Source organism: Odocoileus virginianus, chromosome 11 (genome assembly GCF_023699985.2).
Source record: "Odocoileus virginianus isolate 20LAN1187 ecotype Illinois chromosome 11, Ovbor_1.2, whole genome shotgun sequence".
In the NCBI taxonomy this organism is placed as follows: domain Eukaryota; kingdom Metazoa; phylum Chordata; class Mammalia; order Artiodactyla; family Cervidae; genus Odocoileus; species Odocoileus virginianus.
In genome coordinates this window covers 1,368,166-1,383,961 of record NC_069684.1, presented here as the reverse complement: position 1 = coordinate 1,383,961, position 15,796 = coordinate 1,368,166, and the positions used below count along the sequence as shown (strand labels likewise).

The window sequence follows — 15,796 nt, the reverse complement described above, 5'->3', positions numbered from 1 at the left end:
GGTGCCCTGGGGTCCATCCCAGGCTGTCTGGAACTCTCAAGCGGCTGCTGTGGACAGAGGAGGCTGAACACCCTTGCAGCCTCCTCTCGCGTGGGGCCCTGGGGAGTTTGCCGTGCCGGAGAACTGGCTCCTCGTTCTCCTGGGCAGGGACAGTGAGACCAGCACCTCAGTCCCCTGACCCCCCAAGGACGGCAAGAGAAGCGAGCCACCAGTAGGGCCCCAGAGGGCTTTAAACGGCCCTCCGCTTCCCCGGGCTTGGCGGCGGGGGGCCCCGGGGGCTGGCGTGGGCTGTGTCGGGGCCCGGGGCTGGGCTGACAGTGCCCCCCGCCCTGCAGGCCACCAGAGCCCTGCGCGAGCTGCTGCTGGAGCCGGGCCGGAGGGTGGAGGTGCAGGCCTTCTTCCCGCACCTGTTCCTGGCCCTGCTGTTCCGCATCTCCTCCCTCCTGCGGGCGGGGGCTGCCCAGCCCCCTGTGAGCCAGGGGATGGACCCCATCAGGTACCCCCTCTCCGCTGTCGCTCGGGGACCTTGTCTGCTGTTTTTCACCTCCGCCAGGCCCGGGAGTGCTCCCCACACACCCTCCAACAGCTCTTGCCAAGGCTTTTTATTGATGATTTTTTCTTTCTTATTTTTGGTCATGTTGTGCAGTACGTGGAATCTTAGTTCCCCAACCAGGGATGGAACCTGGGCCCCCTGCCCCGGGAGCTCGGAGTCTTAACCACTGGACCACCAGGGAAGCCCCTTGCCGGGCTTCCTAGAAAGACTCTTTGTATGTCTGGCTTTCTGGGCGGATGCAGGGATCCGGTCCCTCCGTGACATGGGTGCAGAAGCTGACACGGGCACCAGAGTCTGCAGACCCCACCCGCCTCCCGAGTCCCCCGCCCCCACCCCGGTGCCCCAGCTGTCTTGGCCTCGGGTGCCTCGTTCGTGGAACGTCGCCAGGGTCCCTGAGGGCTGTCCTGCCGCCAGGAGGCGGCGGCTGTGCGGGAGGCTGGGTGGACAGGAGCTTCCCAGGTGAGGAGAGGACGACCTTCCTCTGCTCTCTGCCCCCCGCACCCACCAGCTGCTCCGTGGAGGCGCTGCAGACCTTGATGAGGAGCGCGGGGTACACCGACTACGTGTCCTATGTTCACAAACTGCAGGGCTGGGAGCTGCTCACCAGTCCAGAGAGACACCACGAGGGGGTGGCCCTGCTGGGCAGGTGAGCCTGGGCCGCGCCTGGCGGGGGACCCACCCCCCTTGGTGGAGCCCCGTCCCGCCCCAAGGCCCCCTGCACGCAGGCCTGACCCGGGCGCCTGTCCCCCTGACAGGGCCATGGTCGTCTGCAACTGCTGGCACACCCGCCCGGTCTTCCGCCTCACCGTCCGCATCCTCCAGGACCCCGACCACGAGAACCACATGACGGCTCTCGTGTTCTTCACCGAGGCGAGTGGCCGGGGCTGGGGGGCGGGGGGGCTGCCCCTCCGGGAGCAGTTACTGCGGGGGGCCGTGGCCTGCCTCACATCAGGCTGGGAGACGTGGCTCAGGACCCCTGGGTGGTCACCTGGAGTCTCAGGCCTTGCGTTTTCCCGGGGCGACTGAAGCTCGGCTCTGATTCCATAGAACAACGCAGCCCCTGCAGCCACCTCTGCCTCGGAGTCACTCTGCTCAGCTCCCTGGTTGGCTCAGGGTATTCTGGTCACCTGGCAGAAAAAAAGGTATAGAAATTTGGAAGTTATGGAAAAGAATCTTAAAAGCAACATAACCATGCTCAGAAGAAACCACTTCTAGATTTTGGTCTGAATGGGGAGGCGGGTTTTCCTGGAGGAGGAAATGGCAACCCACTCCAGTGTTGTTGCCTGGAGAATCCCGTGGACAGAGGCGCCTGGCGCGCTGCAGTCCATGGGGTCACAGGGTCGGACTTGACTACGCGACTTAGCCACCACCGTGGGTGTGTTTGTCATGGTTGAAATCACTGTTCACATTCTGTATCCTGTTGTCTTAGAGCATCTTCTTCGTCATTATGTGTTTTTTTTGGGGGGGGGGGGCGCTATACATAAATTTTAATGGGGCTGTAATATCTCATCACAAAGGTATTTTATGATTGATCTGACATTCAGTTTATAATTTTACACTATTATAATAACACTATAGTGAACATCTCTATGTGAAAGTTTTGTCCATATTCTAGATTATTTTCTTAACTACGAATCATAATAAGTGGAAGACTTGGTTCAAAAAATATGAATGTCTTCTCTGACTCTTGAGACAAGTGCCAAGTTAGTCTGATTTGTCTAATTAGACTAATGCCCTCCAGTAAAGTTGTACCAATTTACACTCCCACCGGCGGTGTTTAAAGGGAGTTCAGGATTTCTGACTCACCACAGCTTTAAATAAGCTCCTTTTGTAATTTGAAGCCACTGAGTTTTTTTCAGTAGGAGGGGGTTTCTTCTGAAATAACAGATAGCAGATTATACGGTGCTCGTCCTAGAACCTAGACGGGTAGAACCTGTCTAGTGGGCCGCGCTGTGTTTTGGGCAGGTTTCGGGCATCAGTGTCTGTGGAGCGCCCACCACCCGTGAACCTGGGTTGATTTGTGCACGGGGGTGAGGCTCTGACCCAGGCAGACAGGGAGGTGTGTTGGTGTTGTCAGACCCCCTGCTGAGGATGGAGCGTGTGGACAGGCATGCCCAGGCCCCTGGCCAGAAGGGGGCTCCTTGCAGGTGACCGGCCAGCACGAGTGCCCCTCATCTCTTGGGAGCTTGCCCGCGCCAGACCCCTGGGCCCCGTCAGCAGAGCCTGGACCTTGAGGGCCGGGGGAGGCCTTCGTTTTCTGGATTTACTCCAGTGGTGGTTGTCCTCTGGGAGCTCCTGGCGCCCAGCTTCGGGAAGCAGCACGAGGCACACGCTGGGGTGGCAGGGGGACCCCCAGCACGGAGGAGTTCTGGACTCAGGCTGCGCTGGGAATCCTCTGGGCAGCTTTTAAATACACAAAGGGCTGACCACCGCGCCACCCCTCCCCCGTCCTGCCTACACGTCCTCTCTGCCGGTGGTCTGGGGTGGGGTCCCCGTGGGCGTTTGCTTGAGAAGACCCCAAGCTTAGAGCTGTCTTCTAGAAATACAGCTAGGACAGAGAACCTCTCTAGAAGTTACCCCAAATGCATAATGTCTGCTGAAAACAGTGGAGATGGGCCTTTGCATCTCCCACCCTTCTTGCACTTTTGGGCTGGGAAGCAAGGAAGGAAGAGTCAGCATCTGGGGAGAAGGCTGGACCCCCACAGGGTTGGGGGGGTGAACTTCACTACCAGCCATCAGTTTTAAGGTGGAAAACCAGTGGGGCTTTAGGTACCAGCTGAAGAAGTAGATCAGGGTCTGTTAAGGGGAGAGAATGGCTATGAAAACTCCTGATAAGCCATGTGTTTTTCACCTGCCCTGTTTATTGTCCCCATCTGTTTCCTGGGCAGGATCATAGTAGAAATATGTAAAACCGTCAGGGCCGTGAGCTTTTGTCCAGGGTTCTCAGGGAGCTCAGTCATTTTAACTCTCACTGTAACTATGTGAAAAAAAGGTGTTATTACCTCTGTTTTCCAGAGGATGAAACTGAGGTTCAAAGAATCTAAGAAAATTGCTCAGCTAGTAAGTCTAAGAGGTGGGTCTGCCTGCCTGCCAGTCAGAGACAGTAGCTGTCCACAAAAATATCCCCATCATCAGGACCACATGTGGGGACCCAGACAGACATACATCACACGTGCGTGCACACAAAACAAGCTCATGTTGGTTAAATGTATCGGATTAGCTTTTGTCTTGTTTACTTTTATTTTAAATAATATAGATACATGTATAATTTACATAAATATACAAATAATATTTGCTATTTTCTTTTCATTGTATTTTGTTTTCTAAATTGAACATACATTCTATTGAAACTAGAATCTATTTTCTAAATTTAATTGTATTCTATTTTCCAAATTCTGAATTTCTTTTAATTATATTCTATTTTCTAAATCATTTGCGATTTTCTTTAAACTGTCGCCTTTCTTTCCCATTTTTCCATCTCCCTCCAACCACATCAGTCCTGCACCCATACTTCTCATAGGCAAGCAAGCAAACATGGTTCCTTCCGTGTGTAGACACCAGTGTTTCTTACCTTGATCCCCTGGGGTTCCCCTTGGCAAAGGTCCCCCGGGGAGACTTGCGGGCTGGAGGGACGGCTTCCGGAACGACAGCCTGTGACATGACCCTCCAGCTGACCACTGGCCCCTGTAGAAGTTCTTCCAAATCCTGAGGAGTGTTTCCTCACTCGCGCGCAGGAGCCTGGACTCCAGGTCGCCGAGGACACCTCCTCCGGGCCCGCCTTTTCCGACTCTGTCCGTGTCCTTGCGCAGCTGCTGCAGTGCCCGGACGTGGCGGCCGCTGCCGACGAGGAGATGATCAGGACCGTGGCCGACTGGTTCCAGCGCGAGGAGCCGGCTGTCGTGAAGCTGCTGCTGCGGGCGGTGGAGATCCTCTCGAGGCACAAGAACACGGTGAGCTGGCCGCACCGCGGGCCCGGACCTGCAGGCCCAGAGGGCCCACGGGCGGACAGGGTGGACCCCTCTCGCTGGGTCAGACCGAGGCAGTCCCCGTGAAGCTAGCCCACTGAGGACGGGGCTGGGGGCTCAAGCCCCTGCTGCTCTTACCATCCCCGGGAAAGGGGGAGGCTTCCCACAAGGGCCCCGGGTGGCCGACCCGCCGGGTCTCCTAGAGCCAGGCGTCCTCACCAGGGATGAGGAGGCGGAGGGGAGGGTGCTGTGGGCTGGGGGGTGAGGGGTGTCTCCTCCCTCCCCCGTGAGGAGAGGGGTGCTGTGCGACAGCCCCCGGGGAGGCTTCCCCCCTGCCGGCACGTCCCCGCCGGCACCCCCTCTTTGCCAGCACACCCCTGCCAGCACCCCGGGTCCGGGGACAGGAGGGGTGTACCCCCACGCAGCCTGTGTGCGGTGGGGCTTGGGGGCAGCTCCCTGGCAGGTGGGACTGTCCCCATCGCCCGGTCCGCAGGGGAAGCAGCTCCGTGCCCTGCAGCCCTACGTGCTCAGCTGCTGCTACTCCATGGACGGCAGCGTCGTGGCCGAGACCTTCCAGGTGCTCAGGGACCTGGTGGACCAGCTGCCCTGGCAGCACTCGGCCGCCTTCCTCATCCAGCTCACATTCACCCTTGCGCCCTTCCTGGAGGAGGTGCGTGCCCTGAGGCCTGTCTCCCTCTTGGGGCGTCTGCCAGTGATGGGGTGGCCAGAACTGTCTCAGAGGCCCTCTGGCCAGACGGCGACGCCTGCGATGGGGCTGACGGCCACAATGCCAGGCCTGTGGCTGGTCCAGAGGGCAGGGGGCAGTCGCAGTGGGGTCATGATGCCGGGGGGCCCTGCAGACAGTGGGGGGCTCAGGGCCGCTGTCTGGGAGGCCCTCGCATGCGTGCACGTGTGTGTTCTCCCCAGGAGGCCGAGCATATGCGTGTGATGGCCTTTGAGATCTACGGGGCTCTCCTGGCCAAGGTCAGCAGGGGGGTATTTGTCTTCCCCTTGAGGCACCAAGTCCTCAACCTGCTTATCCTCCTCATACTCCACCTGGAGGATGCAAACGGCAGAGTAGCCCAGGTGAGAGGCCACGGGCCGGAGGGTGGCTGGTACTCGCAGGATGTTAGTGAGCACTTGGCGAGGGGCTGAAGAGGCTGACTGGAGATGGGGTCCTGGGATGGGGAGACACCCACTGGGGGCAGAGAAGGCTGGCCCAGGTTCTGGAGTGGGTGAGCTGGGCTCTGAGCCTAGCCGCTGAGAAGCGCGGCGGCCAGCCTGCACACACCAGGCTCCTTTGCCCAGTGAGGTTCTCATGGGCACGGGTCAGGGTGCCCTGGGCCAGCCGGGCAGCTGGGATGTCCTCTTTCTGGGTGGGTCCGCCCCAGTCAGCTGTGCGGCCACCTTTCTGGCGGATCCGACCTTGATGAGAGGAGTGACCCCCCAGCTAGAGGATCCGGACTTCCGGGCAATCTCCAAGAGGCAGTTTTGAGGGCTTGGGGGCTGTGGGCTGGCAGGGTAAGTGAGGAGGTGGGTCTTGCTGCGGTAACATAGCAACGGGGCAAATCAGCTTCTCCTCAGCGGGAGGAGGGGCTCAGGAAGAGTCGAAGGACGGCCGGGCCTCCCCACGTCGGAGGCCCCGGGATAACTGAGTGCCGGCCCCGCAGGGCTGAGCTCACGGCCGCCTGTCTTCACCCCTGTGCCCTCGGGATCTCCGCCCGGCCTGCACCCTGACTCCTCCGGCTGGGCTTCCCTGTCTCTCCAGATCGCCCGGCCCACTCTCTGCCACCTGGCCACCTTGCTGGGCTGGTCAAAGCTCAGGGCGACTTTCGCTGAGAAAGACGTGTGGACCGTCCTCAGCGCCCTGGTGGGTCGCGGCCACGCGCCGCCTGCTCTTGTGGGGGTGGCTGGGGTGCCCAGCTGTCGGGTTCCTCTCCGTGCGGCCACAGCAGTTCAATAGCGAGTCCAGGGAAAGTGAACCCCGGAGCCTGGGCAGTCTGGGGAGGCCTTCGTGGAGCAGGAGCTGCGGGCGGGGTGCGGATGTGCGGGTTTCCCTGGGGGCTGACTCTGCAGGGCGGGGCGTGGCGGGGCGTGGGCGTGGCATGACGAGGACCGGGGCGTGGGCCGGGGCGGGGCGTGGCGTGGCGTGGCGTGGGCGGGGTGTAGCGGGGCTAGGTTGGGCGGGGCCTGGACCGCGAGTGGAGCCGGATCCGGGCCGGGCCGGGCCGGGTCGGGTCGGGCCGGGGCGGCAGGAGCAGCGGCGTCTCTCCTGCAGCTGCAGCAGGAGGCGGGCCGAGCCCTCTGGTTCCTGAAGCAGAGCGTGCTGCTCTTCAGGAGCCCGCAGGTCCCCATCCGCCGGGCCGCCGTGTGGTTCGCAGGTACGGCGGGCCTCCCCTCTGTCCGGGGCGCCGTGGCCCCCTTCACAGAGCCCAAGGAGCTGGGACAGCGGGCAGACAGCCTGGGGTAGTGGCCGAGCAGGGCGGAGCGCTGTCCGCACCTGCCCCCTCACGCCCCACCCCGCGGGGAGCCCCTGCCTGGGCTGGGCGGCCTTCTCCCGCGAAACAAGCCGCTTCCTGGGCGGTCAGCTCAGAGACTGGAGTGGCCGGCTCCATCAACGTCCCCAAACAAAGCACCGCCCAGCAGAGGCGATGCCCCATTTGCTTGAGACCCTTCAGAGAAGCGGGGACGTCATCCTGGCTTCAAGGAGAAAGTCTGGAGCCCTGGCCGGGTGTGGGAGGGACGGACAGAAGGAGGGCGGGCATGGTGGGTGTTCAGGGAAGAGGCGCAGAGCAGGTGCAGTGGGCCCCCTGGTCCTCTGTGGGCCAGTGAGGCGCTCTGTGCCCCCTGCAGGCCAGATCATCCAGACCCTGGGCGCGGAGGAGGCCGGGGAGGCTGAGGAGGCCCGCGCAGGTCAGTGTGAGCCCGGCCTGCGTCCTGTCCCTCAGTCGTGGCTGGTGGGCCTCAGAAATGAGGGCAAGTGGGGGGGGGGACAGTGACAGGGAGGCTCAACAGCGAGGGCTCAGCTTTGGGGCTCTGCTCAGGGTCCCCCTTCCCCAGCGTTCACTCTCGGCCCCTCCCCGCTGAGCTACAGCCAGTCATCAGCAGGCCGGGGGTGGGTGGAAGGGGGTCCTAAACCTCTTCACAAGGGGACACCAGCGTTCTCTCATTTGGGGGTACACGGGGGCTCCTGGCACCTTCTTTCTGCCTGGGCAGCTGCCCCGTGTCCCCCACCCCTCAACCTGCCCTTCCCTCTCCCAAGCCCGCACCCCTGCCTGGCGGGCTTCCCTGGTGCCTGCGAGTCCTGCTGCAGCCCTAGCCGGAGGCTCTGGCTCCCGCGGTGCTCTGGGGAGAGGAGGACGGAACCAGGCCGGGGGAAGTGGGCAGGAGCCCCCCCGGGTTGGTCCTGGACTGGATGAGCCCCAGCCACGCCTCCCAGAGCCCCAGCAGTGCCCGGTCCCAGGCCCAGAAATACTCTGGCTCCCCTTTCACAAGCCGCTGGCCCCCCGCCCACCACCCTCCCCTTCCTGCACAGCGCCCATCCACCCCCATGAGCCCCGCACCCCCAGGCCCTCTTGCTGAGCCCGTGTGTCTGTCATAGCCCTGAGACACATGCGGGCAGACCTGGACCCCACGGTCAGCTGCCTCGCCACGCAGACCTCCTACGTCCTGGAGGCCAAGGAGGAGATGTGGGTCGCCAGCTCGACCTCCTGCTTCTGCCCCAGGAGGCCGCGGAAGGCCTACTTCTGAGCCCGTGGCTCGTCAGACAAGACTGCAGCGGCAAGAGACCGTGGCCTGGCTTCTGAGCCCTGCTCTAGATGTGGGGTGTCCCTGCAGAGCTTCTGTAATAAAAGGAGAAGCGGAGACTTCCAGCTGGGGTGTTGCTTTGTCTTCCCTGGAGCCCACTCCCGCCCACTCCCCCTCCTCCAGGTCTAGGCGGCTCTCCCTGCCCTGCCTGCACTGCCCAGGGCCTGGCTGCCAGGGCGAGGGGGCTCTTTGAGCATTAGCTTGAACTGCTGATGGGAAAACTGGAGGAAAGTGATGATGGGATTCAGGGGGTGTGGGCAGGGCTCCTGGCTGTAGGTGACAGCAGCCTCCCTGGTTGACTTAAGCGGGAGGACAGCTTATGGGAGGGTGTGAGTCAGTTTCTGAAACATCCCGGGAGGTCAGAGAGCTGGACACTGTGCTCCAAACCCAGGGCGGCTCCAGAGAATGCCACCCTGCTGTCCTTGACCCAGCCAGACCAGCCTGGTGACAGTGCTCAGGCCCAGATCCAGAAAGCCTGTTCCCCCTGCCACCTGAGAGGTCAGCCGGGTGAGCGCCTGCCGTCTCCCGCTGCTCCTGCTGGAACCGGCTCTGCCTGGGACCATCCCACTGTCCCCTGGGTGGCTCTGTGTCCACACGGAGCCCCTGGCTGCTCCGCCCGCCGGACAAGGAGCTGGGGGTTCGCCTGTTACCCCCAAGCTCAATCAGCTGACCCTGGACAGAGCTCTAGTCGCATAATGACCTCTGTGACCTGCACCTGAGCCCCCGGGGACACACAGAGCACCCACACTTCTGTCTCAGCAGTGACCGTGCTCCCCACCTTGTCTGAGCCTGGGCAGCAGCTGGAGTCTCTGTCATGGTGACCTCAGAGGCAGAGCTAAAGCCCGCACTAACCGTGGCACCAGCCAGAAGCCTCTTCTGCCCACGGCCTTTGTCACCAGCTGGCGCTGGGGGCCTTACCGGCTGCACCCGTTGCAGGTGGAGGTGCGAGGGGAACCCCACAAGACTCGGGGAGCACGTGCCGTCCTGCCTCACTCTCCAAAGTGGCTCTGAGGTCACTGCTTTGTGTCACAAAGCAGAGACGGAGGGCAGATTTTATTTAAACCCATCAGCAGGTCACACTCACTGGTATAGGACCTGCTTCAGAGACCATCAGCCCCCTTGCCTGGGGCACGCCAAGTGAAGTGGCCCCGTGGGCAGAGACCAGCGGGGCAGTAAACGGACTCTAAGGCCCTCTTGTCCCGGGATGGTCTGGACCAAGTCTGTTGGCTTCTGGGCCTCACTTCCCTTCATCTGTAAATTGAGAGGGTTGGGAAAGACGATTTTTTAAGATGCCACTTAGCCCTGGCAATGAATGTGTTCGTGCTTAGTTGCTAAGTCATGTCTGACTCTGTGACCCCATGATCTGTAGGCTGCAGACTCTGCCCATGGGATTCTCCAGGCAAGAATACTGGAGTGGTTTGCCATTTCCTCCTTCAGGGCATCTTTCCAACCCAGGGATTGAACTCGCGTCTCCTGCATTGGCAGATAGGCTCTTTTTACCTGGGCTGGTATCAGATTTTGAAAAGTGACACTTGCTTGTCTGGAAAGCCACCTGGTAACTTACATCCCACACAGTGTTTCTCTTCTTGAGACTGGCTTGTTTCCCAAGTTTTCTATAACAAGCGGTTGTTACTCTGACAGTCTGGAGAGAAGAATCCCACGTGAAATGAATAAAAACGGCCGTCCCTTAATTGGCTGTTCCTGCCTCCCACCCCAAGTGCCTTGGCATCTTGAAGACTTGAGTTTGGAAAAACCATCTTTTGCGGCCAGCGTCTGGCTGCAGTCGGCTCCAGGCCTCTGCGGACAAGTTCAGCGGTGCCGGGGCCACCTCGGCTGGCCCACAGCTGGCGACGCCTAGTCACCGCCTTCCGTATGTCAGAGGCTCTGTCCCCAAGGCCAGATCCTCTGTGAAAGACAGTCTGTGGGGAGCAACGCGGAGCGAGACTGGGTGGGACGTGGCCTGGGTGGGGCTCCGTCAACCAGCCAGAAGCCAGCGCACCCGCCCCCCGCCCCCTGCCCCGGGGCTGGGGGCATGCGTCTCTATCACTGGCTCAGGGTTGCCCTGGCTTGGCAGGCCCCTTCCGCGTGAGGAGCAGAAACCTCCCGGGGTGACCTCCTTCTGACCACAGCATCTTTGCCTCCTGCAGACGCACAGCCCCGCCACCAGCCCGCCACCAGCTGCAGGTCTGGATCAGCAGCAGGGCCTGTGCAGGATGACAGCGCAGCTTGGACTGGTATTTGCAAAACAAAGCAAAGAGACACCCTTGTCTTCTTAATACAGACATCAGGAAGGAAAGCTTTGAGATAGTCCTGGAGGGAGGAAGCTGCAGGCGGCCCCGGCCTCCCTGCCGGCGGGCCTGGGGGGTTGGGGGTTGGTGTGGTGATGTGGGGTTTTCAAAAGCAAAAGTTAGGTTTAGGTGGTTTGTGACATCTGATCTCGCCACCCGCCAAGATTGCTATTCTTTCATTTTTTCCCACGCGCACTCTTTAAATGTTTGCTCAGCATCTGTGGCCACAAGCCTCCAAGAGGGAATACAGACAGAAACCAACTGAAGTCAGCACCCTTCCCCCCAAAGAGGGTAAATTTTGTGGTTCGGGAATTACATCTCAATAAAACTATTATTGAAATGTTTTCATTAGAGCTGAGCCTGACAAAGTAGAGAATCATACGCAGAGCGGGGCAGGGCAGCGGGGGGCCGCGGACTCTGAAGTGCACACAGGCCTGGGCCACGCGAGCGCCACGGAGGCTGCGGAACCCTGGCGACGGGCAGGACCTGGCGAGCTCCAGGCTCGGGGGCACCTCAGTTTTGCAGGAACAGCTTGTGCACCTGCACAAGAGGCGGAGCACAGAGGAGCCTGAAGACAGTCGGGGGGAGGAAACGGGAGGCGAGGCTGAGAAGCACTGATCTGGAGGCCAGTGTCAAGCCCGAGGGAGCCGTCCTTGACCCTGACGCTTGTTTCTGTCTCATCCTCGTTCCGTCCGAGTGTAGGGTCACCTTCCACCCCAGGGACAGGACGCACGCCAGCCCTGCCTGCTCCTCACAGCCGGACGCCGCCAAGCCACCTCTGCTCTGAGACTCTTCTCACTTCAGAAAGCGCCAACGGCGCCCGTCACACATGTCATGACTGTCCGATGGACGATGCCGGGAACAGTGTCAGGAACAGAGCAGGCGCCCTTCAGAAACGAACGACCTCGCTCCAGCTCCACACCCGTCCCAGGAGGGGATCCAGGGGAAGCTGGGGGTGTGTGCAGCTCCCTTGGTGGGCCCCCAGCCCACCACCTGTGCGGTGACCCTCATGCTGGGCCTGGTGAGTGGCCAGCCCCCACCCCCTAACCTGGGGAAGGACCACCCGCTCAGTGTCCACAGCCCTCAGGATCACACCATGGACAACGGCCATTCACATTTTATTCACGACAGCTTCTTAGAACACTCACATCCTGTCTGGGAACAGAAATGTACAACATGAGCTTAAATAACTCTCATACACTATGTACAGTCATTGGCCAACGTACAAAACATATACACACCTGTGCGACCACCCAGCAGAGGAGCTGAGCCAAACACAGCCCCACGCCCCGGCAGGGGATGGCTAGAAAAGCGCTGGTGGGTGGGGCAGGGGTCTTCTCTGACCCTCGGCTCCCCCGGAGCAGTCCCTGCTGCCCTGCAGGGCCCTCGGGACAGGCGTTCGGAGGGCCAGACCAGCGAGTGGTGGGGGCCAGAGCACCCTGTGAGTCCCGGGGCGGGGGGAGGAGAGCAAAGACGCTCGGAAGTGAGAACTTTCCCCGTGGGCTCTGTGCCTGCACATCAGAAGGCAGGGGAGGGCCTGGGAGCAGGAGAGGAGGGCTGCTGGGGAGAACCGGCCGAGCCCTGGTTCCTGAGCCCAGGCCCGAGGGCCACGCCCAGCTGAGCTCAGCATTGTTTCCTGCATGGGGGGCAAAGGGTCGGAGGCGCTGGCTCTGGGTCACTTTGGTGGGGAGGCGCTCGAGGCTCCGGCACAGCGGGTGAGGCGAGCCTCAAAGACCAGGATGTGTGCCCGCACCCGGCCCAAACCGATTCAGAGGATGCCGGCAGCCTGGGCTCCCCCAAAGGGCAGGAGAGGCCAGGAATCCCTGACTTCACAGGGGCCGCCCGGGGCACCTCCCCCGCCTGGTGGCACAAGGAGGCCCCAGGGACAATCCTCCCTCCAGCGATTTGTGCTTTCAACTCCCGGGCAGGCAGCAGGGCCAGAGCCCCCAGACCCGAAGGCGGCCCTTCCCAAACGGCGGCTCCCTGACTGCCTCAGAGGCCCGCGCGTGCTGGCCTCGGCTCTCAGCCTCCCTCCCCCCTGCAAGCTCCGGACGCGATGCCAGGTGCTGCCTGGGGGCTTCTGGCCGCTTCGGAGGAGCCAGCCCCGCTGACGGAAGAGATGCTGGCCTGAGGATGCTGAGAGCCGAGGTCTGGGTTCAGGACCCGGCTGAGAAGGCCGGAAGACGGGCCCGTTCGGGGAGCTCGCCGGCCAGCTACTAAAGCTGTTCCAGGGCTCGGCCCGGGGGTCGGGGGGGGGGGGGGGAGGGTGTCCAAGCTCGTCAGGGGGGCCGGGGTCAGGCATTCAAAGATTCGGGACGTGGGGAAAAGAGGGTGCTATTCCGGGCCCCAGCCCTCTGACGCGGCCTGCCTGCAGGGCCGGCCTCAAGCCTTGGGGCGGCTGAGAGGGGCAGCAGCGCGGGATGAGCCCTGGGAGGGGGACAAGCTGTGCCAAGCCCCGTGGGCGCGGGCCTGCGCGGCAGCCCCTGGGGCGGAACCTCCCGGCGGCCTCGCGCGGGTCGCCGGCCGCCAGCCACGCCTTGTGCTCTAGTCTCAACCACTGTGTGCTTCCGCACCGGAAGCTTGTGCAGGGAGGGGCACGGGGCCCCACCCGGCGCCCCGACAGCCCCGACGGCGTGCGCCGACGTCAGAGCTCCGGGACGCCGCTGGGAACCGCTCCCGAACCCCGGAGTCAGGGCTTCCCGCCAGGACGGCAGAGCCAGCCCACCATGAGGTAGCGGACTCGGAAACAGCGGGACACGGCGGGCAGGGACGCCGAGCACGTCTAGTGGGCCAAGGCCCCCCTCGAGCAAGGACAGGCTTGCAGCCACAGTCCAGGCCCCAGGCCAGGGCAGCCAGTCTCTTGTGTTTCTACAGTCTGTAAACAGTCATGCGGATTCTCGCGTACAGGTCGCAAGGTTGAGCTTTCTGTTGAGCTGGTAGACGGAGGGGCGGGGCGGGGGGGGGGGGGAGACTCGCGCCCACTTCTCCGCGGCGGAGGGGGCTCCAGCGCCCCTGGGGGCGCCCAGCAGGAGGGGCTTCCGGCCCTGAAGGCGCTGTCCCGGCTCTGCGCAGGTCCCTCTGCACGACCGCTCCCCGACGTCCGCTCCCAGCCGGGGCCGCTCACGGCGGGACGGCTTTCTTAGCTGGGGGAGGCTCTGCGCAGGGGGAGAGGCCCCATTCTCCTTCCCTCCGCCCCAAGTGCTGGGGCCCTGGCCGCGTGGGGAGGGGCGTCGAGGGCCGCCTCTCGAAGACCCAGAGGTCACCGTGTTCTCTGGACAGAGCTGGGGCTCCCGGCCCCCCAGACTGAGGCCGGGAAGCACAAGGCCAGGTCAGCGTCAGAAAAATGCGCGGAAAAAGGAAAAAGAAAAGAGGAACACCTTGGAGTGGGGGGGGGGGGGGGAGCAGCCCTCCAGGAAAGAGAAGCTCGGCAGACTCGGCCTCTCTGTTGGCCCCTTGGGGCGGGGAGCCCCGGCTGCGCCAGCTAAGGCTTGGACACGTCTCCTGAATAAGCAGAGAAGGTCGCCGGGCGCTTTCAGGCTGGGGGGGCGCGTGGGGGAGGGGGTGTGGGGGGGCTGGGCACATGTCCAGCCCCTTCCTGGCGGACTGTCTTCCAAGCTGCTTCTGTGTGGCCCGCGTGGGCCTTGGGGAGTGGGGGCCGCAGGCGGGAGACCCCACAGGCGAGGAGACCCCTGTGGGCGCGGCTGGTGTAAGGCTGCGCGGGTGGGCGCCCGGCCCCACGGAGGAAGGCACTGCGGCGCCCAGTGGCCGGAGGCAGGTCCCGAGAGCAGCCCCCTGGTGAGGTGGGGACAGGCCCGGGCTGCAGAGTCCCCAGGCGCCGCCCTCCTCTGCAGAGCATGCGGAGCACGGGGAGAGGTGGCCCTGCAGGGCGCGGGAATCCCGGCCCCGAGAGCTGCGGGAATGAACATGTGGGGAGGAACTTCAAGTCAGTTTTCCAGGAGGCAACAGCAAAAGTAAAAATAAAAAACAACATAAATAACTGAAGCGTTCTGACCATCTCCCCAAAGGAATCTTTCCAGCAGCTCCGCCAAGACTGTCAGAAAGGGACCCAAGGAATCGCCGGGGTCCGCGGGGAGAGGCCACTGGTGGCCGAGGGCAGAGGTCAACTGCAGGGCCAGCTGCCCGCACCTGGTTTGTATGGTTACCTGAGGGCTGTCTTTCTGGGCTCAGAGGCAGGTGCAGTGGCTAGGCCGGGGGACGGAGGGGAGGCCTGGTCAGTGGGGGCTGCCTCACCTCTCCGACAGGAGCCCCCCCGGGCCAAAGGCTGGAAGAAGGGGGTGGCCAGCTGGGCAGCAGAACTCGGGGCCAGGAGGAGGGAGAAATAGGAGGAATCGCCCTTTGGCTTCACAGCTTAATTTCCTCCCTGACCGCCCTGTGCCCACGAGGTGGGGGATGTGGGGGACAGCATCTCGTGGGAAGGTGGGGAGGGGGCATGAGAGGCCATGCCCATCGGCCACACCCTTTGTCCCCTCCTGTGTCCAGGCCGCTGGGCCGAGGGGTGGGCGTCCTCTGACCTCACTGCTAGCGGGGGCCGCTGGGCAGGCGCCGGGCACTCCAGAACTTCACGGTCAGGTCACTGGGTGGAGTGAGAGAGGGCGGTCAATTCTTGCCATGGGCCTGGCCGGCCACCCCCGCATGAAGGACGGGCTGGAGTCCCCAGCTCTCCAGGTGTGGCCGGGACCCAGGGCCAGGCGTCACCCAGGGTGAGGGTGACTGCTGGGGGTGGGGGCGGGCCCTGGGCAAGGAGAGGGGCCTGTGGCCACCGTGGCCCAACAGGAGGCTCTCTTGTCGCTATTGTGTTTTGTCTTGTCTGGGCCTGATGGCCCCCCTCTGCTCTCTGCTGCCTGGCACCCCTCTCCTGGGGGTCTGTGCCCCGTCCATGCTAGGAAGGAAGGAAGGGGGGCGGGCATGGCAATCTCGGGCAGGCAGGGTATGGGGCTAGAGAAAACCAATCTCATACCGTTAAGAAGCAGCTCAGATCGAAGTGGAGAAAGAGGGGAGAGGAGAGAGGGGAGGATGAGAGAGATGAGGGAGGGGGAGACAGAGGAGGGGAGGGGAGCGGGGGTCAGGGCATGGTGGTGGCGCGGCCCTTTATGGCCAGGACTCGGCGCGGAAGGCAGGGGGTGAGTCCAGGGACGTAATTCCACAACTTTACCCGGCAGTCA

At 62.7% G+C, this 15,796-nt stretch overlaps 2 protein-coding genes across 5 annotated transcripts in view; one reads left to right on the top strand and one right to left on the bottom strand.

The window, feature by feature from the left end:
• Nucleotides 1-12,724, top strand: part of LOC110146270 (maestro heat-like repeat-containing protein family member 7) — a 26,929-nt gene extending 14,205 nt beyond the window's left edge. Inside the window, exons 14-28 of the mRNA XM_070474640.1 lie at nt 336-496; nt 1,062-1,199; nt 1,309-1,423; nt 4,363-4,503; nt 5,012-5,188; nt 5,446-5,604; nt 6,287-6,388; nt 6,797-6,899; nt 7,372-7,431; nt 8,120-8,207; nt 9,153-9,267; nt 10,473-10,559; nt 11,545-11,634; nt 11,995-12,054; nt 12,542-12,724. Coding sequence (XP_070330741.1) covers nt 336-496; nt 1,062-1,199; nt 1,309-1,423; nt 4,363-4,503; nt 5,012-5,188; nt 5,446-5,604; nt 6,287-6,388; nt 6,797-6,899; nt 7,372-7,431; nt 8,120-8,207; nt 9,153-9,267; nt 10,473-10,559; nt 11,545-11,634; nt 11,995-12,054; nt 12,542-12,724 — 1,779 coding nt within the window. The remainder of the gene's footprint in view (nt 1-335; nt 497-1,061; nt 1,200-1,308; nt 1,424-4,362; nt 4,504-5,011; nt 5,189-5,445; nt 5,605-6,286; nt 6,389-6,796; nt 6,900-7,371; nt 7,432-8,119; nt 8,208-9,152; nt 9,268-10,472; nt 10,560-11,544; nt 11,635-11,994; nt 12,055-12,541) is intronic.
• KIF21B (kinesin family member 21B) overlaps nt 11,715-15,796 on the bottom strand; it is a 42,609-nt gene continuing 38,527 nt past the window's right edge. For 2 of the 4 annotated variants that reach the window (XM_020906984.2, XM_020906985.2), the window contains one exon: nt 11,715-15,796. In XM_020906984.2, the coding sequence (XP_020762643.1) occupies nt 15,697-15,796 (100 nt within the window). In that variant the 3' untranslated portion in view covers nt 11,715-15,696. The other 2 variants (XM_020906986.2, XM_020906987.2) reach the window with 1 other exon arrangement.